General features: G+C 42.1%; 2 protein-coding genes across 9 annotated transcripts; both read left to right on the forward strand.

The window, feature by feature from the left end:
* Positions 1-52: 52 nt before the first annotated feature.
* Positions 53-13,186, forward strand: MFN2 (mitofusin 2). 2 transcript variants are annotated; one of them, XM_074848514.1, is made up of 19 exons: positions 53-109; positions 487-640; positions 878-1,056; positions 1,760-1,895; positions 2,259-2,421; positions 2,938-3,062; positions 3,386-3,494; positions 3,587-3,694; positions 4,100-4,253; positions 4,495-4,562; positions 4,732-4,853; positions 5,179-5,305; positions 5,974-6,078; positions 6,564-6,666; positions 7,332-7,552; positions 7,701-7,850; positions 8,818-9,014; positions 9,386-9,520; positions 10,190-13,186. In XM_074848514.1, exons 3-19 carry the CDS (start codon positions 882-884, stop codon positions 10,257-10,259), a joined length of 2,268 nt encoding a protein of 755 aa, XP_074704615.1. In that variant the 5' UTR covers positions 53-109; positions 487-640; positions 878-881; the 3' UTR covers positions 10,260-13,186. The 2 variants fall into 2 exon arrangements, with proteins under 2 accessions (XP_074704615.1, XP_074704616.1); XM_074848515.1 differs by lacking the exon at positions 487-640 and having other exon boundaries at positions 74-109.
* Positions 13,187-13,192: 6 nt separating this feature from the next.
* Positions 13,193-20,988, forward strand: MIIP (migration and invasion inhibitory protein). 7 transcript variants are annotated; one of them, XM_074848516.1, is made up of 11 exons: positions 13,785-13,904; positions 15,306-15,453; positions 15,534-15,829; positions 16,312-16,803; positions 17,453-17,555; positions 18,026-18,137; positions 18,339-18,403; positions 18,832-18,961; positions 19,343-19,439; positions 20,265-20,372; positions 20,667-20,988. In XM_074848516.1, exons 2-11 carry the CDS (start codon positions 15,423-15,425, stop codon positions 20,829-20,831), a joined length of 1,599 nt encoding a protein of 532 aa, XP_074704617.1. In that variant the 5' UTR covers positions 13,785-13,904; positions 15,306-15,422; the 3' UTR covers positions 20,832-20,988. The 7 variants fall into 7 exon arrangements, with proteins under 7 accessions (XP_074704621.1, XP_074704617.1, XP_074704618.1 ...); XM_074848517.1 differs by having other exon boundaries at positions 13,798-13,904; positions 15,286-15,453; XM_074848520.1 differs by lacking the exons at positions 13,785-13,904; positions 15,306-15,453 and adding an exon at positions 13,193-13,231 and having other exon boundaries at positions 15,558-15,829.
* Positions 20,989-26,831: the final 5,843 nt, after the last annotated feature.

The following is a 26,831-nucleotide window of genomic DNA, read 5'->3' on the forward strand; positions in this document are numbered from 1 at the left end:
CGCCGGCGCCCTCAGACTACCGCGCCCATGGTGCCCCGGGAGCGGGCCCGCCCCGCGCGGGGCGATGACGCGCGGGTAACATGGCGGCCTTGCGGGAGCGGCGGTGAAGGTGAGCGGCGGGGTGGTGCCTGGCCGTAGGGGAGGTGGGAGCCGCCCGAGGCCGGGCCGGTCTCTCGGGGAAGGGGGTGTCGCCTCCCCGGCGGCAGGGGCAGGGAGAGGGGAGGGCCGGGCCGGGCCCGCCGGGGCAGGGTCCTGCCGCCCCGCCGAGGCGCGCGCCGCCCTGTGGGAGCGGGCCAGGGGCGCTTCCCGCCCCTTACCTCGCGCGCGCCCGCCTGCCCCCGCAGCTCTGAGGGGAAGGCGATGGCGGCCGCCTGGCGCATCTGCCCAGTGCATCCCCCCGGGCACTGGGATGGCGGGGGAGCAGAGCCTGGCCCAGCAGGGAGCTCGGCTGCCTGTGTCCCTCATCCGCCGGTCCCTCTGCCGCAGAGACGGGGACAGGCTGAAGTCGGCGTCGCTGAAAGAGCTGCGGGACGGAGCCTGGCCAGGGTGAAGGAGAGGGCAGGAAAACTGCGGTCGTTCGTGTTCAGGAGGGCCTCGAGCTGACCATGCCTGACTTGTGAAAACGTAACTCATCCTGAAAGTAAGCGGAGGGAGGGCAGAAGTGATCGCTGGGGGCCTGTTTATTGGAACGGAGGACAGAGGAATTTTTTTATTTCTGATGTAGGAGTAATTTCCAATTGTAGAAAGTGGAACAACTTCTTTGTGAAAGAAAAAATGTTTTTAAAATGTGTACTTACCTAGTTTTTGGTAGGATGCTTAGCTGGATAGCCGTTGGCACTTGGTGAGCCACCTTCATTTACTGGATTTTTCCCTGTAGCGCAATGTCCCTGTTGTTTACACGTTCCAAGTCAATAGTTGCAGTGAAGAAGGATAAAAGACACATGGCTGAGGTAAATGCTTCTCCACTTAAACATTTTGTCACTGCAAAGAAGAAAATCAATGGTATCTTTGAACAATTGGCTGCATACATCAATGAGAGCTCCTCATTCCTGGAAGGTAAGCTGAATTCTTGAACTACGAGTGTGTAACAGTGCTTTGCCCACATACAGTTCCCTCAAACACACACGAAAAAAACCTCATTTGGTTAAATGGCTCTCATAGACCTGTGCTTATTTATACGTGCATGTCTGTTTATATATCAGTATTTAAAAGAACAGAAAATTATTTTATTGAATTTGGGTGGAGTTCAGGGTTCATATTTTAAAGTTGACAAGTTCACACGTGTTAGGAAACTGAGCTGGTTAGTGAGCTATGCGTGGGGTTTTATGTTTGGGAGTTTTTTAATAAACTATACAAGACCCTTTATGTTTTTTGCCTATAATTCTTTAAATATTCTTGCCTAGAGGAGTCATTGCTGGTGACATATAGCATATGCCAATAATTGGCTTTAACAGCTTAAAACACAGATAGAAGATTTATCTTTTTTTAAGGATGTTGGAGTGTTTGAAGTGTTGGCTGCATTCTGTTTAAGGCAGTCCTAAGGATGAGAATGGTTATTAGACACACAAAAGAGACCAGCTGATAAATGCTAATGCAAAATCACCTCAGGGTGTAATTGCCTGTGTCAAGATTACCCACACGGACTTTGGGACGCAGATAAACACTGAGTTATGTGTGTTGCGTCGTGAAGGAGATGTTTCACCCAGTGCTGAGAGAGATGACTTCTGGAATTCAGAGACATGATGTATTTTGATTTTAGAAACACACAAGAATATAGAGCTTGATCCTGTCACCACAGAAGAGCAGGTGCTGGAAGTCAAAGGATACCTGTCAAAAGTCAGTGGCATTAGTGAAGTGTTGGCAAGGCGACACATGAAAGTTGCTTTTTTTGGAAGGTGAGTCACGTGCTTATGTTGCCTGTGCTCTCCACTTAGTAAAGCAACTGGCTGCTTTAGGATTGTAGCCAGTAAAATATATTTATAGAAACACTAGTGCTCCAGCTTTTGCCTGTAATGTGCATGTCCCTCATATTAATCCTCTTGTAAATTGGAAACAAATACTGTAGCACGTAATTCTTTGATTTGGAAGAATTCTTAAAATAAGAAAATAGAAAAGTCTTTTTGTAAATTGCCTATGGCACTTAAATTATTAATGCTTCTGATGCTGCTTGAGTTTAGAGAACTTGCTTTCTGTAATATGAAAATGAGTATACCTGACTCTCAGAAGCCTAGCTGTCCCGTTCTTTAATCTGCCTTCAGGACGAGCAATGGGAAAAGCACTGTGATAAATGCCATGCTGTGGGACAAAGTCCTTCCTTCAGGAATTGGACACACCACGAATTGTTTCCTGCGTGTAGAAGGGACAGATGGACATGAAGCTTTCCTGCTTACTGAAGGCTCAGAGGAAAAGAAGAGTGTTAAGGTACAGTTTCCTTAAGCATAAGGTAAAAGGAGAAGAGCTCTTCCAAAGTTCCAGAAAAGGGAAGGAACAAGAAAATTAAAGCACTATAAATCAATTTCACAGTTAAGGATTTTAATCACTAAAGGAATAGAGATGGAGAACACGTTTTTGATAGATGTAGGAAGGGAGGAATGGAGCAAGTTACAGGATGGAACTTGTTCATTTTATGAAAAAGACGGTATGTTGTATTTGTTAGTGATAGCAGGGAACCAAAATGATGCCTGAGCTCTGTAGGACTGACAGAAGGCACAGACTTCCTGATAATTCCTCAGTGGCCTTTCTTGACAAGAAAATCTCTCATAAACTAGTTGTCTTTTGACTAGGAGACTCAAGAAAGTTTTATGTGGAAAACCTCCCGGTGAGAAGGTGATTTGGACTTGGGTTTTATCTTAAACTGTGAACAGCCCTGAAGGGGAGATAATTGTGTTAATGGGTCTTAGCATACAGGAAATGCTATAAATTATCTGTCTTTAATAGACAGTGAACCAGTTGGCTCATGCCCTTCATCAAGATGAACTTCTGAATGCTGGCAGCCTAGTCAGCGTGATGTGGCCCAATTCCAAATGTCCTCTCTTAAAGGATGACCTGGTGCTGATGGACAGGTGAGAAATACCTTTCTTTCCTTTCCTGCTTATCACAGATTAATTACAGAAATGTCTTATAATACAAATTTAACAAACATCAAGGAAATTGACCCTGTTCTAATCTATGACAGCAACTAAAGTCCTTTGCTGTGGTTGGCGGTCAGAGTTTCTCTTTATTGGTACTTCCTTTTAGTCTGTACTCTGTGTCGCCTCAGGACACTGTAGCTCAGACATGGGAAATTGATGCCCTGAAAAGCTGAAACACATTTCTTATTAACTTTTTAAATTCCGTTTTTGCTGTTTCCATAGCATCGTAATGTCTCTTCTCTTTTTATTGCTAGCCCTGGCATTGATGTAACCACTGAGCTGGACAGTTGGATTGACAAATTCTGTCTAGATGCTGATGTGTTTGTCCTGGTGGCAAATTCTGAATCAACGTTGATGCAAACTGTATGTTCAAGTCCACTTGTTCAGTGAATTTGGCTAAAAGTTGAAAGACTTTGACATGTTAATCTTAAGAGGTTTCGTTCTGTTTTGCTTAGGAGAAACAGTTCTTTCACAAGGTGAATGAACGTCTGTCTCGACCCAATATATTTATTTTAAATAACCGTTGGGATGCATCTGCGTCTGAACCAGAGTACATGGAAGAGGTTTGTGATGTGTTTAAATTCCTTCTCTTTGCATGGATATTAGAGAGTTCATTTTGACTCTGGGCCTTGCAGGTAGAATCAAAGTCGTGTATGTGATTGTTTTACAGTTTGGATTTTTATTACCATAGTGTGGAGACTAGAGTGCGTATAGATTAGTGATCAAAACATGACTTGAAATTTCTGAGCTGGAAATAAAGAGTTTTACTGGGGCCTTTTGAAGTTAGATCACTTAGATCACCTCTGGAAGATTCCATAAAACAGCAATTTTTTTTAATTTTTTTTTTTTTAATTTTGTATTGGGAGCTTAGACCAGCAGAGGGCATCTGGGTGCCTGGTGTAACCTTTAAGAGATGGAGCATAAAGTGGGTTTAACTGCATGTGGGGTTTATCCTGTTTATCCCTCAGGTCCGTCGACAGCACATGGAGCGGTGTACCAGTTTCCTGGTAGATGAGCTGGGTGTGGTGGATCGAGCCCAGGCAGGGGATCGAATTTTCTTTGTGTCAGCGAAAGAAGTGCTCAATGCCAGGATTCAGAGGGCTCAGGGGATGCCAGAAGGAGGTGAGGAAAGCTAACAGAAACTTTCCATTTTCTTAGAGAGAAGAAAATAGAGAATATCTTGTTCCAAAAAATGGATAAAATTGGGGTGGGTCAGATTATTAATAGAACAGTCAAAAGCAAAGAGGTGACTTAGCAGCACTTTTGCACTGGCTTCAAGGTAAAGCAGGAGCATTTCCTGACGTCCAACATCTGATTGCTTTCTCAAAACTTAAGTGGTTGTTTCGTACTTTCCTTCTCTCAGGTGGAGCATTGGCAGATGGTTTTCAAGTAAGAATGTTTGAGTTTCAGAACTTCGAGAGAAGATTTGAGGTGAGTGTTATGTGTACTAACCTGTTTAGATTTTACTCCTGAAGGGCTGGGGACTGGAGTTTATAAACATGGAGCGGGACCATGTTTTGAAACTAGATTATATGGGAAGGAGAAGTTGTGTTAGTGTGCTTCTGCCTGCTGCTGATCTTGGGCTGCCTTTTATATGCAGGAATGTATCTCGCAGTCAGCAGTAAAAACAAAATTTGAGCAGCATACGGTGAGAGCAAAGCAGATTGCGGAAGATGTTCGTCTCATCATGGATTCTGTGCATATTGCTGCCCAGGAACAGCGGTGAGGAGGGCTTGGTGCTTGCATAACTGAAGCTTGTCTTCTGGGAGAAATTTAAGGGAATATGAGCATTTAAAACGCAGAGCAGAATACAGCGTGTTTGGGAGTGGGATGGACGCGTACCAGTAGTCTTGCTTCTAGTGAATTCTGAGAGTATTGGGAAAAGAACCTTTTCTTTGTCCTGTGCCATGCGGATGTAGTGTGTTGTAGATACTGACACATTTTGTTCTTGGGCAAGAGAATCTGTCTTGTTTCTGGAGTTCAAATGATAATTGTAGATCAGAAATGCATTTATCTGGCTTTTTGATGAGTACTTTGTTTTCACCAGAGTTTACTGTCTGGAAATGCGAGAGGAACGACAGGAACGTTTAGGTTTTATTGACAAACAGCTGGAGCTCCTTACTCAAGACTACAAGCGGAAAATAAAACAGATCACAGAAGAAGTGGAGAGGCAGGTAAGGAGGAGTGGCTGCAGAAAAATAGATTGTCTGAAACACTACTGGCATGGTGGGAAAAATGCAAAGCGCTGACAAAGGTTTGAAGTACTAGAAATGGGGGAGTTACAGATGGGAAGACATGAAATGCTTTCAGAAGAAGTCTTTTTTTTTTAAGTAATAAAATGAAAAGTAGAATACTTGGGGGTGCCTTTCAGAGAGACTTATATAAGATGATTTAAAAAAAACAATGAGATTTTGATTAATGTTTGAATTATTATTGCTACTATATTTCAGTCTTAAATGTTTCCTAAAATACTAAAAATATTTAAGTTTCCTTATTCATAATAACGTCAGTTGTCTTACTATCAATAATAACATGCCATTTTTACTAGTATGAATATACAGAAAAGGCCTGTACATTTTTCGCAAGTCTTATATTGCCTCAGTCTTTTTCTGTCTGCATTGTTATACAGAGCATAGATCTATATACTTCTCGGCCATCTTCTTTGTTTGCAAGTCACCAGTATTGCATTTTGCAGTTGGTGCACAATGGCTGCATGGTGCTGCACAGTCATAGTGCCTGGTGTTCAGTACTGCTCACTAAGAAATGCATGTCTTCAGTGGTGGTTTTCTGTCTCTCCCTAGGACAGGATATATAGAAACTCTGTCCTGTGCTGTTTCTCTAGGTGTCAAATGCAATGGCAGAAGAAATCAGACGGCTTTCAGTGCTGGTAGATGAATACCAAGCAGACTTCCATCCATCTCAAGTAGTTCTTAAAGTTTACAAGAGTGTAAGTGATGTTTACTTCATACAGATTGCTTAAGCAATTTAAAGAGGCCTTTTTTTGCTGTGAGCTCAGTAATATGAGCTAAGCTTTTCATACACTGAAAAATCTTTTGTTAGAATGTCTCTTGCATTTGGATAGCTTCTGTAAAAAGTGAACATCTGAAAAAAAAAAAGGAAGAAATTGATTATTCTTTTAGTAATCTCAGTGATAAATTGGTACGCGTGTGATGTATCACATTGTATAGATCAGACAGAACTCTTCCTAGACTACAGAGTACATGTGAGATTTTTTTTTTTTATTTGCTTTTTCCTCTCCTTCACTGAGGAATGCAGCAGGGGGGAGAAATGAAATTAATGATAGAACTGTGGGCAGACAGAAAGCATGCCTCTGTTCTGGGAGGGTTTTTTTAACTTGTGAGCTCTAGCACCTGTAGCCTGCGTCTCACCTATGTTTATTTTAAGTTTAATAATTCTTCCTTTGTTTGTCAGGAGCTGCATAAACACATTGAAGAAGGCCTGGGCCGTAACATGTCAGATCGTTGCTCCAATGCAATCACAGCTTCCCTGCAGACAATGCAGCAAGAAATGATAGGTCAGTTCAGCAGGCAATATTTCCCTTTATCTTTCCTTTAACTGTAATGCAAAATAACTGGCTTTCTCTTTTAATCTGATGGCTGATATGCAGTTGGCATCATCTTACTTTACATCTTGATTAGTAATGCTGTTGTGTGGAGGACTAGTTCCTCCTGCTTTTTCCACTCTCTGAGCTTGTGCGGTGATTTGCTGATGAATATATAAAATCAGCTTAATTCTCAGGACAGAGAGGAACTGTGACTTCAGAAACTTGAGAGATTCTCAGACCAAAATTCTAATGAAATGTGAGTAACTTGTAACTAGGTGCCTGTCTGAATATAAGCTTTAATTAGGAGTATGGTGCCTGAACAGTCTTAGAACTGGCTTTCAGATTTTGTTCTGCAAGCTATGGCTAAACTGTAAATTTTACCAGCTACCTGTAGTGATTAAGGAGCATCCATGGAAAGATTTCCTCCTGTGTTGATCTGAAGAACTAAGAATCGAATAGTAATTTGTGATGTATCTCTCGCTTTGCAACATGCTTGGCTTTAGGAAGTTTAAGGTACTAAGAAAAATAACTGCGGACGATGGAACAACCCATAACCACCCTGATTACAGAATACAAGTTCAGTTAGTTCTTGTGAACTCAGTAGTCTTTTTTTGATGTTTTTATTTTCTGTGCAGATGGTTTAAAACCCCTTCTCCCAGTCTCTTTGCGGGGCCAGATAGACATGTTAGTTCCCCGACAGTGCTTCACACTCAGCTATGATCTGAACTGTGACAAGCTTTGTGCCGACTTCCAAGAGGACATAGAATTCCATTTCTCTCTTGGATGGACGATGCTGGTGAACAGGTTTTTGGGACCAAAGAATGGTCGTCGGGCCTTGATGGGCTATAATGACCAGGTGAGATACCTTGTCGAGTGATCAGGGTAGATGTGATATTCATCACTTTGGTAGCTGTTGAAGTCTTTTTGGTGGGAAGGGCAGTGGCTTGTCTTCTCTTATTATGTACTTTGTTTTTGTTTTGTTTTGTCACTGCTTTTCTAATTAGGTTCAACGCCCTTTAACACCAGCAAATCCCAGTCTGCCTCCTTTGCCTCAGGGCTCTATGACCCAGGAAGAGCTCATGGTGTCGATGGTGACTGGACTGGCCTCGTTAACTTCCCGAACTTCCATGGGGATCATCGTGGTTGGTGGCGTGGTGCGTTGGCAGTCTGAGCAGCATTTATATAAATAAAGTTGGAGCACAGACTTGAAAAGTGCTTCCACTGCCGGATACTGGAGATAGTTGCTGTTCACAGATAGTGAAATACTTTCTCCTTTGATCTCCCATTTGAGTATAAATACTGAGCTTATTTTGCATAATAATTAGGCCTGGAGCCAGGTTTGTTGCAAAGAGAACCCTTCAAAATATGTTACAAAAGCATTAAATAGTGTCTGATTTTTTTTTTTTTTTTTTTTCTTTTTTCTGTGAGAAAACTAGTTACTTTTCCCATTTGTAGAGGAATCAGGACAGATAGATCTACAAAGAGCCTCTGATGATGTGTATCTTCCTTCCTGGAAGGGGAGGAGAGCACTTAATTTTAGATACTATGCCTAATTTATTTTGGAAAAAATCAGCACTTCCTGCTTTTCTGTCTTTTGAAAGTAATGGATGTTTTGAATCTCAAATCTCCCCAAAATGCAGAGGCGTAAGAGATCTAACTCAAGTTGCATGATAACTAGTTCCTGCTGTGGGAAGAATCTGAGTTTCTGTAGCGCCAGTTCTATACCTACATGCTATTCTGGTGTCACAGTGTCTAGCAGTGGATGATTTCTCAAAGGGGAGATGGTTGCTTAAAAATATCTTTTACTTCAGAAACAGGGATTTTGTGAACCAGACGAAGTTTGCTTGCACTTGCAGGTGTAATTTAAATGTGTTGGAAAGATTAACCTATACCTAACCTAAACTATTGGAGTTTTGTATTTTTATTTTGTAGACTGGGCATCAGTAGTGAGCTGTCTGACCTCAGGGTTATCTCTCTGGCTCATTTTCATGTGCCTAGAAGATAAGCACAATGCTGCCTGCACCTAGAAGATAAGCACAATGCTGCCTGCACCGTTGTTAGGAGTTAGCATTGTTCCTAGATGATGATCCTGTTATTGGCTTCTCCTTGTGCTTTTTTTAGGTCTGGAAGGCTGTGGGTTGGAGACTGATTGCTCTCTCTTTTGGCCTTTATGGGCTCCTTTATGTATATGAGCGCCTCACCTGGACCACAAAAGCAAAGGAGAGAGCTTTCAAACGGCAGTTTGTAGAGTACGCTGGTGAGAAGTTGCAGCTCATCGTCAGTTATACAGGTTCTAATTGCAGCCACCAAGTCCAACAGTGAGTTGCCTATATTCAGCTAAAACCTTCTCTGAATTCTGTTGTTTGGGGTTAAATGATATTCCTTGTTAAAACAAGATAGGTCTGCATACTGAATTCCAGATTTTAGAATGTGTAATGATACGTGTGTTTTAAAAGAATATTACATTTATTTTTGAGTCACCGATGTAGTATTTGGGTACTGTTAAGCATTAGTCTTAATGTATTTCCATTCTTCAAATCGAGTTGCTCTTGATGCTGTTAACATATTCTTGTGTGGAAGTGAAAAGATGAACATCTGAGTCAGTATCACCATACAGCAAAGGGATTTATTCCTTGAATTTGTTGCTTGATCTTAGTTGTCATATCCAGCTATTCTTCTTGTTTCATAGAGAGCTTGCTGGAACGTTTGCTCATTTGTGTCAGCAAGTGGATGTCACACGGGAGAATCTTGAGCAGGAAATTTCTGTCATGAATAAAAAAATCGAAGTTTTGGATTCACTGCAGAGTAAAGCAAAACTGCTCAGGTGAGGTTTTTACCATCCCGTATACACAGACATTTGCATACAATTGTTTTTCATGTGATTGCCCTAAGATGTTCAGATTAGGGTGTATCTTTGAGTGCAGTCCTTCCTCCGTCACAGCATTTGATGTGCAGACATCAGCATCTTTCCCTACCAAGTTGTGTTCCCTTTCACTGTGTACTTTCCCATGTACAGCTGACAGTCATTTAAATATTCTGTCTCACAAAACACCTTTTCGCTCTTGTTTTTGGTTTGTTTGGAATTACAGTTCCTTTTCATTTATCAAAATGTACAGTCCCCTACTCCTTCAAACTCCTTCAGGCTATTATAAAATTATGCAAAAAGTCTCACCTTTGCCTTTGTACACAGTTTGATGTTTTTCTTCACCCTGCAAAGGCTGTTGGGAAGAATTTTTCAAACCTTCCTTACCAACACAGTAAGATCAGTGTGAAGCTGTGACCGAGATCTCGGTTTGAAGCTCAAAGCCTAGGGACTGTTAGCAGGCAAGTGCTCCTGACCTGAGGCAGGGCAAGGAAGAGTAGCAGCATTTTGGAATGGACCTCTGGCATTCCTCTCCAGGCCTTGCTGTTTACTCGTTTTAGTCATGCTTCTTTCAGATTGGCCTGAGAAAAGCTGTTTTACTCACCTAATGAAGATTTCCTGTCTTTGCAGGAATAAAGCGGGTTGGCTTGACAGTGAACTCAACATGTTCACACATCAGTACCTTCAGCAAAGCAGATAGTGTGTGAAGAAGAGACGATCAACGCTCTTCCTTCAGTGCTCTCTTAATTACTGCAGAGAACATGGTGGGTGATGGAATTCCCTAAAGGGAATGAGCAAAAGCCTGTTGCTGTTTCCAGTTGCTGTGTGAACAGTAGGATTCTGCTTCCCCGTTTTGTGTCCCACCTCTAAACACTAGCTGTTTATAACTCTTTTTTTTCCTTCTTGTAAGACCAGGCTACTTCAGAAGGAATGTGTGCTTCATACATTTACAGGGGGCTTTTTAAAGCAAAATCAAGTACAGTAACAACTTTAAAACAAACAAGTGTTTATTAGGTTAAAAATTATTCTGACTTTACTACATGACGATAGAACTTTTGATTTCCAAGCCCCAAGTTGATGTATGTGACAAGCAGCTGTTTGTCTAAACACAGGCCCCATGCACACAGCTGTAATGATGGTTTCACAGTGCATTTATAGCCCGTGCAGGCCTATCTCCTAGGTCAATATTCCGTTATTACAGAACATGACAGAGTCACCGTGTCCCTTCATAGGAAGGTTTATTACTGTCAGTATGTTTAAACCTATGAACAAAACCCAGTTCACTTCCAAAGCAAGACAGAGATTTTGCTTTGGTAAGCTTATTGTCTTTGGAGTTAGTTTCTTCCTCTTAAGAGCTCTTTAGTAATGCAGTCTGGCCCATTTCACGTCATAGACAAGTAGTTTGCAAAGATGTGACTGGCTCCTCTGAAGGAGGTAGTGCTGATAATTTGGCAGCTTGCTGAGGAAGAAAAATAAGAAAGAAAAGCTGGTTGACAGAATGTAACAAACTGCCTTATGAGATAAATTGATGATTGTGGGGTTTTTTTGGAAATGCACAGCTGTGTTTCTGGAAGCAGGCCTTTGGAATTCCATTACCACAATTTGGCCACAAGAACAGCATGCAGATTACAAGCTGTAAGAGATTTTGCTTTATGCAGAGTTCCCATAGGATGTTAAAGTCCATGCAGTAATATGATTTGATGTTATTTCTCTTCTGTTAAAAGTATGAGAATGAGCTGGCAAGTGCAGCTTCTCTGGGGCGGACAGGAGATGTCCCCCTTGTATTTCATGCCAGGGCAAGAATGGGTTAAGGCAATTCATTTTTTTAAAAAACATTCTTTATTTGCAAATAGATGAAATTAATTGTTGAGTTTTGCCCTGGAGCACTTCTGGAGTATAAGATTTGAGAACTGTAGAGACTTTGAGTCTCTTCCTTTTGGAAAAGATAGAGGAGAAATTCCCACTGATTACAGTAGTACCAGGATTAGGTTCCTACGTTGCAAAGTTTGTTTTCCACTTAGTGGGTCAGTGTTTTGCCTTGTGTTGGGTATAACCTTTCTGTTCCCCATAAAATGTCTGAGGAATCTGGAATCAGATCCTGTAATTCTGAGGTTAGTGACAACCTAAATCTGTTCAGCATCAAACTTGAGAAAATATGGGCTATCTTTGAGCAGGTCCCAGCTGAATTCAGAACTACTAAGCATGGATTTTTTTTTTTTTTCCTTCTTACTGGCAATGAGAATTTTTTCTTGGAAATGGTATCAGCTGGCCTTAGGATTTCTCGTTCATGCTCAGGTGTGAATATATGTGCCTGTGACAAGTCTCCTGTTTTGTGTGTCATGGAAGTTCCAGAAGGAAGAAGCTGCCTGATTCTTGAGGGAGTAAAAATAGTGATATGTCAGTATGTACTTTAGGCTGTTCTAAAATTTGCAGTAAGACTTTAAGTATCTTGATCATAGGAGCTGGCAGTAAGACTTTTGTTATGTCCCTGGAATGCAGGAAGCAAACAAACCTTTTGCTTCCATTAGCTTTGAATCCAAACCAAACTGAAGTGTCTTTCATCAGAGGGCTTGGTTGGGTTCCTCAGGCAACCACCAGGCCATAAATATGGCTTAGATCAGATCTGAGAATGAATAAGAAAGGAATTTGAGTCCTTGCCTCTGGAAGTGTGTTCTCTAGGGCTTGTGGTGAGTAAGTGGAATCATCCACTGTTACTCTGCTGCAGGTATTAGGTGAATAAATTTGCATCTCTAGGCTCTCAAGCTGTCACATACACGTTTATAATAGGCTATGTGCTGTGCTATTGAGTTAAAACATTAATCACATCCCTAATACACCAGGAAATTGTCAGTTCCAGGTGGAGGGAGATGATGCTGTACCACTGCTCAGCAGCTCTAGGTTACCTGAAATGCTGACCTTGCTTTTGAAGACGTGTGTGCGGTGTTAGCATCTCCTCAGCGGGCCTTTAGGGGAAATCTGATAAATGAGCTGATCTTTAAGCCAATGTCTGATCTGTGACGGGAAAAGAGACTGATGTGTTCTTAGAATCTGGTGTCTTGCCAGTGTGTGTTTCTACAACTGTTCAGATTTTGGTGATGTAGGCATTCTCGCTGTAGTGCTGAAACCTAACCTATAGAACGGGGGAAAGAACCGTGTGAATTTTTTAAGAAGCAAAACTGCTAACATGGGAGGGAAGAGTTTTTAAGTGTGTCTCTAACCCTTGTCCCTAGAAGCCCAAGTGATCAAGAATCAAGCTGTTAAAAGAAAGGCCTATGATCTGGATTCCTCTTAAACAAAATACAGCTGCACTTCTTTAATTCAGAGTGGTGGAGGAATGAACACTAGTGGCAAGGAGGCTGTTCTGATTTTCCTAAAGAATAGTAAACTAATCCTTAGAACAGGTAATTCCAAAACCAATCTCCAAACTCTTATTAAAGAAGGTCAGCTAAATGCACTTTATCTTATTGCTGCTACTTTTCTCATTGTGTTATGTTGATGGAGCTCTTCAAAATACTCTTACCAGTGAGTTTTCTCTCTGCTGTATTTAAGGTGATAAATTTGCATGAATTATTCCTGTATCAATGCTGTAAACAATGGAAACCACAATAAAAATGAATTGGAAAAATATTTCTCCTGCTGTGTTCTGCATGTCATGATACAAAATCTTCAAGTGTAAGTATCATATATTCAGACGATGATATGCCACTCTGTTGTAGTAAATAGCATGTTTGACAATAGTGACCTTTTATCTGTGTTCCTATGAAAATTAACAAGACCAATGATACTGAACTATCTGATAGAAAGTTTAAGAGATTCCTTCTTAAGTTACACTAAAAATGTCAGTGTTGAATCAGTGATTTCTTGAGCACGTTGTAGGAAGTGTTAATGGTCAGCAGATACTGCGTTCGGAGGCTGAGGGCGGTGAATCGCTCTTCTCCCGGGAGATTACAGCGGGTGTGCTACAAGAGGCAGATTTTCAGTGGTGACCTTTGAGAGCGGCTCCCTTTTAGCTCCCGGGGGTGTTGGGGGTACGTGCTCCCTTCAGACAATCAGCTGCGGCGGTTGAACGAGCCCAAAAGGAGGAACTTTAGGCCCGGGTCCTGCCCCTCCCTGCCCTCGGCCTGCGCTCCGGGCGGGGGCTCGGCGGCGGCTCCGCGGGGCTCCGGGGCTCCTCCCGCCGCCGCCGGGCGGTGCTCCGGGCCCCGCGCATGCCGGGTAGAGGCGGGGCGGGCCCAACCGCGCCGATGCGAGAACGGCTGGCCCGGGGCCTTCCTGGGGAATCCCGGTGGCGACTGGAGCGAGGGCGGGGGTGCCCCGGCCGCGGGAGCGGAGCGGCGCGGAGCAGGTGGGCCTGAAAGCGCGGAGTCGGCGCGGGCAGTTGGGGCGCCCGCGGCCGTGGAGCCGCCGGGCCTGGTGAGGCTCGCAGCTCCCCACGCCGTACTCTGGAGGGAGGCGGGGCTTCCCACTCGTCTGCCGCCTGCCAGACTGGCCTCTGGAAGAGGAAAGGGGAATTTTACAACGCTCGGGGCCGTCTCCCCTGTCTCATGGGCATGGGAGAGCCGAGCCAGCGCGTCTGCGCAGAAACAGCTCTGGGAAGCTGCGCATAGGTGTTGGACAACTTTCTTGCAGAGAGGAAAGTTCTTAGTATCTCGTGAGACAACCATTATTTATTTTTAACTGCCAGAAGCCAAGCTCCTTTTCGCAAAGGATTGGGGCTAAAATAATTTCATAAGCTTGAACCCCTGGGGTTGAGCACGAAGGACTAACAGCTTATTGAAGATTATGCTAAGAGTGGACCTCATCTGGTAAAACCCTTCCAGAAAGTCCCTTGACTAATGTTATTTTCAGAGTATTTGTTTTCTGATGAGCAATGATGAGAGGATGCTGGTAGTTTTGTCGTGTGCATAGTGTGAGAACTTCTGTTTTATTCAAATGATCTCAAATTTAGTGCCTCAAGACTGACATTTCTATTTTATGCCCAGTAGTGCACCTCTGGCTTATTTCTTGTAGTTTTTCTATTGGTAGCACTGTGCTTTGCTCATCCCAGTGCTGTTGTGCAGCATATGCATGTGATTCCTCACGTCCAGTTGCCAAGGTAGCAGAGACAAAAGCAAATCAGATGAGCTTTGGAGCAGGGTTTAGGGATCCTTTGGAACAAAAGGTCTTAGGGAAGCACAGCGTTTTCTTGAGAACACGATCACTCTAGCCAAAAGCAATATGGGAATTTGGGTTTAGGGGTTTTCTTTGTTTTATTTAAAAAAAAAACACTTCCTGCAAATTTAGAGGCAATTTTGACGTTATAAACATGTTGAGCAGTGTTCCTGTCAAACTAAGCTTTATTTATTTATCTAACTAAGCTTTATTTTTTTTATTTATTTATTTATAAACTCATTTTTTTCCCCTCTTCTAATAAAAGGGCTTAGTGATTGGAATTGTCAGAGCCTTAGTCATAATTGAGCCTTTTGGAGTCTTCCTGCCCGGGGAACGTGGAGGATGGTCTTGACTCTGTATTTCTTTTGGATGTAGTCAATACATTCATATTCATTATTCATATTTTGAACTTATGAGCATCCTGGTATTACCTACCACAATATAAATTTTGATGCTTAAAAATAACATTAAAGCAGAATTACATAAGGTTGTCCTAAATATCAGCCTCTGAATCAAATGTCTCTTATGTGGCTTTTTGATGTGACTTTTTTCGTGTTTACTGTTTCCTCTGTAAGAGTGTCTTGTCTCTATTCAGTCAGCTGCCAGTTTCTGGGTGCAAAATACTTGACAGTACATCTGAGGGGAGAGAAGTGTGCAGTGGTGCTCATTCTTAGCGTAAAGAGTTTTGAGACTGGCTGATTTCTCAAGAGCTATGAGCGACACTCCTCAATGTTCCAACAGCTGTAAGTGGTTTTTATGAAAAGTCCTCTGAAAGTCGTTTCTCTCGAGTTTGCTTCTTTGCTTAATGCTTCCATTTATGTAGTTCACCTTTCCTCTGGCTTCACAGGAAAATGTTTTCATAGGATGGAGTTAGAGCACCTGAAGAGGCTGCGTCAGGCCAACCAGGACCTTCTACAAAGGCTCCAAATGAAGCAGGAAGAGATCAGAAAAAGACTTCCCAGGAAGCCGCTCTTTCCAGCATCTCTTCGTAATAGAACAGCTATTGAGAGATCTGTCCCCTTGCCCAAGAGAGGGGTATGTGTTGTGTCTGTGCTAGAAGTGCTGGCAAGCAAACGGACATTGCCTGATAGGCAGCAGCTCTGCCTATGGAAGGGTGAGGTAAAGGAGATGCATGGACGTAGAGGAGCTGGTAGAAAGTGAAATGTGAAATATGGAGTCTGTTAGAAAAGTAGCTAGTCTTTGTTTATTGTTTATCCTGTGGTCTCCAATACGTTCTCCTTGCAAAGGGTTCAGAGATCAGTTCCAGGTGAAGACATTTAGGTTTCTTCATTTAAGAGATGAATGAACATTGTGGAACACAGTCCTTTTATTTCTTCTAAGAACAAAGGCTGAAAGTTTAGCAGTTCCTCAACTTGGGAAAAGCTGCATTTAGCTGGAAGTGGATCCCTTTCTTATCTTCTCCCAACATTAATAATATCTCATGAATGATACAAGGATTTTGCTTTTTTCCCCACAGGAATTTAAAGGGGTGAGCAGACTGGAATGAGAGGTTGATTTTCTCTTACTGAGTGAAATGTCCTAACGAAAGGTATCTGTAATCTGAATGCTGCTGTGTGATATGAGAGTCTGTGTCTTTACAGAAGGAAAATCAGGTCGATGCTGTGAAGTCTACAGCTGATCCTGCAACGTTGGTGTCTCTGGAACCTAGAGCTTACGCAGCCAGGGCAGCCCTCTGTTCATCTCTTAAACACACCAGCAATGACAGAGGAGTACAGCAACAACAAGCGAAGATGCAGGAAGCAGTAGGTTTGGATTCCAGCTTTCCTGGAAAAGAGAAGAATGTTATGCCAGTGTCTGCAGTCATTATGTGTGGCAGAGAATCCTCCAGAGTGGATAGGGATGGCTGTGCTCGAGGAAGTCCAGAGAAGGAATCCTTCCTCCTGGGACATGGAGAGAACAGAGCACAGTCCACTCTGCTACATGGTTTCCATGAGAAAAAACAGCTTAAGGGTCATCTGGAGCCATCACTGAGCAGAATACAAAGCAAACAGACCAGCAAGCAGCATGTCGTCATTAGAGAGCCCATAATCCATAAATCAGTCTTGCTGACATCTCCATCCAAAGAGTTGAAGGTAAATGGTGAAACCAATGCTTTGCTTATTTTCATAAGTCAATAGAAGGATGGGGAGAAGGCGTCAGGAAAACATTACTTGCCCTGTTCCCACTATGTAAATTGGAGGTTGAGCTCAGAACTGTTCCCAGCCCTAGCAGCCAGGGGCTGTTGGCAGTTTCTTCAGGCCCTGCGTTCCTTAGCCCTTGAACCAAAGACCAGAAAACTGTAGCACTTCACTGTAAGATTCCTTGTCATTTGCCTGTGTGATTCATACGCTCGGGGAGAAATATTCAACAGCCCGGTGCAGTGCTGCTGCTGCATAGCTTGTTTCCTTAAGCATGAAGGGCAGGCTATTGCCGTGATCATCTTCCAGGACAGCACAGCTGGCCTGATGCTTGGGGTTGTGTGACGCAGGGAAGTCAGCATTTTCTTTAAGTCCCTGAAAAATACCACCTTAGCCTGGGCACATCCCCTGCCTCCTCTTACTGTTTTATGAATTGAGAAGTCGAAGGGTTGGTGAGCAAATTGCTGGTAGAGGCATAGGTAGAATCCAGCCTCAGCTAACCCACAGCTGTCCCATTTGAACAGCTGCCAGTTGTTTCCTCAGCTGTACCTTTGAATGTCCTGCTAGATGTATAAGAAGTCTTTATGAATTGTTTTCTTCCCAGAAGCAAGCTGGTCATGTGGCGTTTCAGTCTGACCCTGAAGAATGTACCATACCTGTGAGCAGCTGGGCCGTGCGTCCTTTTCTGGGCTATGACTGGATTGCAGGTGAATCCTAAACCTGAAGCACAGCCCTCGGCATGAAGTGGTAATATGAAGAGTCAAAACACAATTTACCACCCCTTTAAATTGAGGTGTGACAGAACTGCAGACCTAGAGCCCCCGTAGCAGGTCTCAGCAGAGGAGCTGCAGTTTTGTCAGAAACTGTTCCCTGTCCGGGCCAGAGGTGACCTCTGCTTCCCTGGAATGATGAAGTGGCAGCGGTGTGGGAAGCCAGGCAGCAAGTGGCAAAGCTGAGTGGGGTCAGAGGGGGATACCAAGTAACCAAAATGAATAAATGCAATAAGGGGGCTAAACCACACAGTAAATCTCTGACTTGATGTGACGGCATGCTCTTGTCATTATCCATTTTGGTGCTTCAGAACTTTGGTTGGTTTGACTGTTCTGCGTGAGGCTTGCTTGGTGCTTTCCTGAATTTGGTAAATCCTCGAACTTTTCTCTTTCCTTGGTGTTCTCAGGGCTCCTGGATACAAAATCTTCAGTAGCAGAAAAATCTGACCAATACTTTGCTGAGCTGCATGAGTTCCGACAGGCCAATAAAGAAGCGTGTATTGATGAGCAGCACCTGGAGTAAGTGGATATGGGGGAAGAGCTGAAGCAGCAATGTATCCCTTTAGAGTAATGAGAAGTTTAGTCTGATTGGAGTGGGGAAATTGTAAGGGTGGCTTTGTAGGCCTTTATTTACCTCCCAATCACAAATGTATGCTTGGAAAAGCTGTTCAGAGGGTCTGCGCCCCTGTCACTAACTGATTTGTTTGCATGTTTGTTTAGGCCCAAGGCTCTGGATTACATAGTTCCTGAACAAGAACCAGATTTGATAAACAGTTCCCATAAGTGTAAGATCAGATTTCTTCTTAATCCAATTCCTGTGAACAAACAACTGAGCAGTCTTTGGCTGTCGTTCTGAGAGAGCCAGACAAGGAAGAATGTGTTGTTTTTAGCTGCAGCTTCTAAACCAGATTTAACTTCCTACTCCAAAGATACTTGAGTCTTCTAGGAATCCTCTGTCAATCAGTGTCATCTTACTTTGTCAGGGTTTCTTGTAATTGGCTAATGTTCTCTTTATAAGTTGAGGAGGTTGAAGTTTTGGTTTTGCTTTTTAGGAACTTATTTGGGGACAGGAAATGTGAAAGATACTTCAGGAAAAGCAGCTCTTTCTATAGAATGCGTGTGTGGTACTGTGGTAGAACACAGCTTTGTTGACTGAGTTGAGGAACCTTCTGACAAACTAGAAATACCATGATGATTTGCTACTCTGTGACAGGTGTTTACTGTTACCGATTAAACCAGCGCCTCTTCACTGTCCCTCTGGATTCAGAATCTGTCTGCCTCATGTGTAAGATCCCACGTACTCACCAGCCCCCAGAGATACTGGAAGAGCCAGCCTATGTCAGGTAGATAAGAGTTATTGCTTTGTAATATTGCAGAACTCAAGGAAACAGTAGGGAAGAAAAAGCTGATCATATGAGGGAGAAAACAGCATCAGAATAGCTCTGTAGAAGGTTGCTGTTCTTAGGGAAGAGATACCTCTTGCTTAAAAACTCCCTACTGATCTTTTCTGTAAGCAAAACCAGTTTTGAAGTCAGTGAGAAATGCATGTTTTATCTGAATTTGGCCCAGAATCTGAATGTACATGGTAAGTCTAACGCCCTAATCCAAAACTGTTTCGCTTGGCTCACTTTGGGATTAGGCCCTTGGATTCTGAGTGGGAAGACATGCAAATTTCCGCTGCCTTGTCGAAGGTGTAGGTGATTACTTCTGTTGTGTGGTTGCAGGGTCAGCGTTCCCAGGTCTACTCTTATGCCTGCCTACAAATACAAAGCCCATCGCAGGAAGAGCTTCGAACCAGCAGATGACCTGGCATTACCTTCAGTAAGTTGCTGTTTTCTTGCTGATACTGAGGGCACAGCCCAGGCTGGGCGTTGTTTCACAGCACAAGAAGGAAAGAGAAACTGGGACTCATGCCCCTGGCAGGGTTTCCACTAAAATTTCTGATTTACGTCACTGAGGTAGCAAGAAAAACCACTGGTGTGTGCTTCTGAGTTCATACCTTGGTGTAACTGGCATAAAGTATATGACATATCTCCACATGCTTTACACTGAGAAAAAGAAAGTGCCATATGGAGCTGTATACTTCTGGGGCATAATTCAGCTGCCTTATTTCAGGTATTGAACTTTCAACATGATGAACCATACCTAAGAGCGCCCGTGTTTCTTTCCACAGATGTTAGGGAGTCTAAAAGACAAGGTTCTGTGAAGTGTTCACAGTGTATGGGAGCCAGGCAAAATCAATAGTGACAAGATGGGATTTAAAACTGGTTTTGTAGAGTTGGTCCTGTATTCCAGCCACTAGGCTATGCTGCAGGGATTATTACTAATCAGACCTAGCCCTGGCCTAGAGATTTTCCAGGAAGAGGTAGGAAGAAACCTGGTTCTGTGGTCTAGAGAACTGGATGAGTCAGTTGAGGTGGGTTCAGAGAGGTCAGGTGCTTGAGTTCACAAAGCAGAAGATTGGTTCAGAAATAATTAGCTGGTGAAGGGTGGAAGAGGGGATAGCTATGCAGTTTTGCTTTGTTAGAGATTTCTTCTCTTTCCTGTTAGTCATATAAAACTCTACAAAAATTAATTAATTACCCGATAAAACCTCCTTGTGTAGAAGTTACTATTTATAACTAACAAGCCCATCTCTTTTCACAGCATTGCCTGGCCGGCTGGGAAAATACCATCCCTTCCAGCAACCCCACGCTCAGCAGTTTGGATCTGCGAGCTTCACTGGAAGAGAAGCCGTCTCACCATCCTCGCCTGGTAAGAGTCCCTGGAGGTGCTGTGAAATGCACAGATGGGAATCTCGATCCTCTCTCACTAGAGGGTATGATAATCATCGATGGCTGAGCAAACGAAAGCGCCTGGAAGATTATCTCCTTATCTCCACAGGGAAACATTTTCCTTCCGCTGCTGTGTAAACTAGTGTGCACAGACACAAAAAAGGAAATGGAGCTGGATAACAGGCAAAAGCCTGTTCAGCTCACCAATCTTCATCAAAACGGGAAAAGTCACTTTGGCATTCTTTGATTAATATCCTCTTCTTTTGGATTCCAGAACTCGGTGTCCAGAGTGTCAGGAGGAACCGGAACTGACCAGCTTCTGAACCTGACCCACTTGACACGCTTCAGATTTAGCAGTGCTTCTCAGCAGAGGGAGCAAACCAGACCTGGACACTACAGAGCAGCTCCAAATTTAAATCTGACTGCCTCAACTCTGTGAACCATTGACTTGATTGCTCTTGGGGAAGGGATGGGCGCAGGGTGTGGAAACAAGTCTTATTTGGATAAAAATAAATATTTGAACAGATTTTTCCTAGTTTTCATAGTTGTGCGCATACATGAGCATTCAATACACATGTGAGAGTTTGTACATTCAACTATGTTTTTTCACTTTTCTTTTTTGCTTTTTGTAGCTACTTCTAAGCAGATGCATGAGCTTTCCCACCTAGGGCTGTGATGTGATGTGTACAGGATGACTAACTAGTACTGTTACCACTAGGACAGCTGTAGCAACAGAGTTCATCTGCCACCTCAACTAAATAAACGAGAAGTGTAATGTCAACTCTGAATGCCAGGGTGAGGAATTGGCCTGTGAATGGCCTGGTTCAGTGGAATGCATACAAATACATTAATTTCCAGATGTTTGAAACAACACATAATTTGCTAGTGCCTTAAACTTGAGTTACTCAATAATTCAGTTAAAGTCCAGTTTATTGTCAGTGCAGTGTCTGTAGCTATAGGGTGCATTACATCAGAATAATTATGAATGTGAAAAAGAATGTTAAAATGAGATTTTATTCAGCGAAAAGCTAGATAATGGCTTAAAATGTTTGCAAATTATGCTCCCCTCTGCTTTTCCAAGTCTTTTGGAGATAAATCAAAAAACATTTTGGAGCTTTAAAATTGTACCAAAGCAAAATACATAGTGTGATTTGTTTGAACTTTATAGACTGACCTTACTTTCCTTGCCTAAAACCAATAAAACTGATGTTTTATTTTACCTTGAATAAGCCAGAAACAGCAATTTCTGCTTCAGATTTATTTCTGGGAACTAGCTTGACAGAAGGAATTGGGTTTACACCAATGATATTTGCAGCTTCTTGGCATTCACTGTTATTTATATATCAAATACATTATTTATTAAATCAAATGTATGAATAGACTTTTTTTAAGCAAGGAAAGGAATAGTGCAAGTTTATGAAATCTTAATGTAAGACTTAGAATGGAAAATGAAAAGCATGACTGAGCAGTTTAGCTTTGGGCTGTGCACGTGTAGGGTAAAGTGAATGGAAGTGGTCACATTATTTCCATTATTGAAAATACTGATTTTAAAAGAAGTTAATCCAGTGACTATAAAATACTAACTGCCAAATGTTATACTAAATAGTGCAAATTCAAGATTTTTACTACCTTGCCTTCAAACCCAAAACATTAGAAGTCATAAACATCTTCTTACTTTATCCAGAAATAAATTACAGCAAGCCTGCTCCACTTTAAAAATAGAGAAAATGAAGCACTGTGAGATCAGGTAACTTACGTGAGATGTGTCTGGTGAATGCAGGACAGAACCAATGTTGAAGTCAAAATGTCTCCTGATAGCTAGGAATACTTTCAATATTTTACACTTGTGAAAGTATTGAAAGTGTGATTATGACTCTTCCTCCACTAGAAACAGGTGAAAGAAGTCAGTGACATGCACCTGCTTACCCAAGTTAACCTCAATTTGTCTCTTTTTATGTTGGTTCTGGCCTGTTTTATGCCACCCTCATTTACAAGCTGAAACAGACTGAAAATGGTACCTGTTTATGGAACCTCTTTTTTTTTCCTTTTTTTTTCTTCTTCATCTCCCTCCATATCTCTCCACTGCATGGTTAAAATTTACAATGCCAGATCTTGGTCAGAGTAGCAGAGCTTTAGAAAAGATTCTTTTCCCCAAGCTAGCTTTAACTCTCCCTTCGTATCCTCCTCTTGTGTTCTCGCATCCCCTTTCAGCTGTAGCTTCTCACAAATGCTCAGTCCCAAAATACTCTTTTTTAATTATCTGAGTCATCCCATGTGCCCTTTTTTGATAATTAAAAAAAAAGAAATCACATTAGGAGAACTGATTTCAATTTCCATGTTAAAGTATTGGCACATTAGTTCACTTTCTTGTCTGCACTGGTATAAGGAATTGTTTCCTTTGCTTTTTATTTACTCTTTCAGAGCAGAAAATCTGATTTGCTTATTAACTTAAGAGAATGACCTGATCATTCTATGTTGTTTTTATAATTATGTCTCTATATCAGTGCAGATCAAGCTTATATCGTGATCCTTTTTGCATAAGGAATCTAACCAGTGTACTCAGGTTTTCCAGCAGCAGTTAAGCAGACTGTATGTTTTGAAATTTCCACTCTGAGTAGAGCCCAGGTCAGTTTGTAGTTGATAATACACAGAAACAGATTTGTCTGCTGGGCCAACTTGGTCTTCTCTTTCCATTCATAATTGAAATTATCAAAGGTTTTGCAATTGGAGCTTGGTTAATAGTTGATATGTGATCCAGAATTTGATCTAGAACCCTTTGTTTCTAGCTGCACTGTTTCTCTGGAAGAGAGACAGGAGGTCTGAAAGTGAGTAAAACTGTATTTTTTTAATTAGGACACCTGGCCATGGATGTGCATGGAGGCCTTGTCTTCTGGTAAGGAGGTGATTCGCATATTGTCAAGCTTCTGATCATAATCTCATTTCAGGGTAGAGTTACCAAAAAAATTCTTGCTCTAATTTCACGTGACCCGCAGCTGAAGCAAACGTGTGTACCCCTTTCATCTGTTTTCTCATTGCCACTCTGCTGAGGTCTGTAAGGCTATGTGCCGAGCACTGTGGCTGCTCGTTGTAGTCAAGATGCCAAAGTTACAAATCCTGGATAGTTTAATTTGAACATCAGTAATGTAAGGAATAACAACAGAAAAGTCATTTCTAGAAAGTGAGGTCATGCTTTATGAGAAACAGATTTTTTACTTTTGGTACTGAGCATGAGGCGAAATCTCAATGCCAGAGATGGGCAAAAGAAGTTTTATCGAGCCTAGAGTAATGATAAGTAACAGGCCTTTGAACCATGTGCGTGAGGAGTAGGTTGGGTGTGGATACATGAACTGGATACAGTGCAGTAACAAGGTTCTGCACGGTGGCTTTATCCTGCAATAAGTGTTACGCAATCCAAGATAATAGACCCTTTCATGTAGAAGGGTGACCAAGATTTCACCTGGGAGTACATTGTAAAGGAATTACATCTATTCACTGGTTGAAAAATTGCGTTTCATCCAGGTCTTCTGTGCTTGGACTGTGGACTCTGCAGCAACCTGAGCTGTGGTGGAGCCAGTGCTGGAATCTGCACTTCCAGGGGAGAACCGAGGGTGGGGGTAGCGTGTGTGGGATGTCGAGATTGTGGATGAGCAAAACGGGAACATTTTGAGGCCGGGGATTTCTGGAGAGGAGGCTAAACTGTGGTGAGACTGTGGGAGTGTATAGTAGGAAGTGGTGAGAGGTATGTTGGGAGGAAGCAGGGGGCATGAAATACTGGGACTGTAGAGAGCAGGGCTGGAGTGGGAAGGCAGGAATGTAAGAGGTGGGTGGGGGGAGACCTGTGCTGACCTGGGATTCAGAATGGTGTGGTAAGGAAGAGTTCCCAATAGTGTAGCAGTATCTCCAGGTCTATGACCTTAGCAACAAAATAATACAAATACTGAACTTTGTTGTGCAGGCACAGGGCTCTGGGATTATTTGTCTCTGGTTCCTGGAGGCAGTCATGCTGCTGCACGGCCTGTGGCCAAGATTTAGGGAGATATGTCCCCCTAATGCCTAAAATGCACAGTAATCCCTATGGAGAAAGAATTTTCTACAACAGTTGCTGAGGAGGGATCTGCCTAAGCCTGACTTCATTGTTTTTACATTAGAGACTAGGAGATGTTTGTTGCAATGGTTTTAAGATGAAATTTTTTTCGTCTTGGGGTGGGAAGAGAGAACTCGAATGTGCTCATAGAGGGGTGGCAGCCTATTCCCAACCATCTTCTGCAGTGGGCCATAAAATCCCTCAGGGAGAGGCAGGGATCCTTCACTCTGATGTGTGACTGATGTGTGATTACAGTGGAAGACTTTACTGGGAGAATAATGTATATATTTGGCAAAATTGGAAGCTACTGTGTTGCTCACACTTTGTTGCCACCAGAAGCTGGAATAGCCAAAGTGAAGCCCAACATTCTTGACTTGACCTGGATTTTTCTTTTTCCGTTCATAGTGCTCGGGAACATGCTGTCTTAGTGCAGCTGGGTCTTCGGCTAATGGCTGGCCCCAGTGTGTGTGCCCATTTGTGTTCTCTTTTGGCGTAAGTGATGACTGCTGGATGCTTTGATGGTAAAGCTGGTGATTTAGTTCCCCTTTCTGACTGTACTGTGTGATTCATAAGTTGGGAACTCCAGCTTTACTTAATTAAACAAATTAGACATGGTTAATAATGCATTTGTGATTGGTTTTAAGAGAAGTGTAGTTCAGCCTTTAAAACATAGTTCCGTCTGCTTCTCAGTAACGATGTTCAACTCCAGTTAGTGTTTTGTCTATTTGCTTCCTCTAGGATTATTGTAAGATAGTTTTGGTGATGTCTCAGGATCAGGTGTTTCTTACTGTCAGTACATTGTAAGAAATAATACAAAGAGTCTTGAATGAATATGGTGCTGACTTATTCATTCTGTTTAGTTATCAGCATGTCAAGGAATGACTGTCTCCGGAACCCTCAGGTGAAACATCTGCTTTTTGAATGATTTGCAAACTTTGATTTTTGAGGCTTTCATCTCTTTGGAACTTGCATTTTCAAAGCACAGAAGAATTTGTTTTCAGAGTGTGTCAAATCTGAAAACACAAGAGAGAATCTGCCCCTTCTTCTCTTCAGAGTTAAAAACCTCAATTTCACCAGTTTCCTGGGTAACAGCAGACCAAACATAAGGACTTGGTTTTCTGTTTCAGCTGATGTGTTCCATTGGTTTCTGCAGAGCAAAAACATGCTGCTAGGAAGAGGAAAATAAGACCCTAAATTGTCAGAGTTGAGATGCTCAGCTACAGTCATAGAAAAAAAGTTTTAGCCTTTGAAAAAACTGTGCCCTGAAAATCTTCCCATTTGTTTCTTTCACAAAAATTAGTTAATATTTCCCAACTTTGTTTTGTTTATGTCAGCAAAGGAAAGCTTATCTTGCTTCTGTTAATAGATAAGCTTTATAACTCTCAGCCTTTAGATGAGGAGAACCACAGTACTAAGAAAGGATATGAGTTACCCAAAAAGTCTGTGATGGTACTGGGAACTAATGACTCCCACTCCTGTGTTTTAACCACATGGCCAGTCTTCCCCAAACATTTTTATTTTTGATTTTGATTTAAAATGTATAGAATTGGAACTCTTGGTGCTTTTTCAGTTTCCTTGTTTTACTTCCCAGGCATATACATAGAGCATATTTCAATTGCAACAATAGCATTAACAATTGCGTAAGAGTGAACAAATGTAAAATATTTGCACAAAAGGTAGTTAACAAGGAAAACTCAGGCATATCTCATTATTTTGAACTCAGTAGGATTCTTTGCAGTTCCACCAATAGAGATCTAGAGTTACTTTGTTGAATTCACTAGAGTTTGTTTGGATTTATATTTGAGTAAATGTGAGCAGAATTTCTTGTTATTAAAAGGAATTGAAATACTCATAATTCCAGTAATCTTCTAAAAGGGTGTATTTATTCCCAAAGTAAAAAAAAAAAAAAAAAAAAGTAAATATAGGGAGTACAGCAAGATCATAAGTGATTTCCAGTAAATGTGAGAGTAGTGTTTCATCCTGAAACAGCTGGTTTACTTGGGAACTGCTTATTGACTTACAGATGAACTTGACAGGTTAAATGTTTTGCTGAAATAACTAAACCTGGCTACAAAAGACCGGTCTGGCACTTCACACAAACAAAGTGTCTGAAAGTAGATCTTTTGTGAAATGACAGAAGTTCTGCAAAAGCTTCTTTTACCTCTCACTTTGATTCTGTCCTATGCTTGAATCTCTCACTTCATAGTACTTTTCATTGAAGTTTTCTTTAGCATCTTCTGCCAAGAGTGTACAGATGGGAATTCTTGAGTACCTGAATATACTTTCTGGTTTGATTCTGTTCACAGCTGAATAGCATCTTCCAAAAACTGTAGGTGAAAACTGGATCTGATGAGT

The sequence above is a fragment of the Strix aluco genome, chromosome 22 (assembly GCF_031877795.1).
Source record: "Strix aluco isolate bStrAlu1 chromosome 22, bStrAlu1.hap1, whole genome shotgun sequence".
Classification (NCBI taxonomy): Eukaryota; Metazoa; Chordata; class Aves; order Strigiformes; family Strigidae; genus Strix; species Strix aluco.

Bases quoted from the DNA above. Each gene is read 5' to 3' on its own strand.
- MFN2 (XM_074848514.1), top strand. From the start codon at position 882: ATGTCCCTGTTGTTTACACGTTCCAAGTCAATAGTTGCAGTGAAGAAG. The intron at 1,057-1,759 runs GTAAGCTGAATT...TTTTGATTTTAG, and splicing joins GAGCTCCTCATTCCTGGAAG to AAACACACAAGAATATAGAG. The intron at 4,563-4,731 runs GTGAGTGTTATG...TTTTATATGCAG, and splicing joins ACTTCGAGAGAAGATTTGAG to GAATGTATCTCGCAGTCAGC.
- MIIP (XM_074848516.1), top strand. From the start codon at position 15,423: ATGAGCGACACTCCTCAATGTTCCAACAGCT. The intron at 15,830-16,311 runs GTAAAGGAGATG...GTGTCTTTACAG, and splicing joins TCTGCCTATGGAAGGGTGAG to AAGGAAAATCAGGTCGATGC. The intron at 18,138-18,338 runs GTAAGTGGATAT...ATGTTTGTTTAG, and splicing joins ATTGATGAGCAGCACCTGGA to GCCCAAGGCTCTGGATTACA.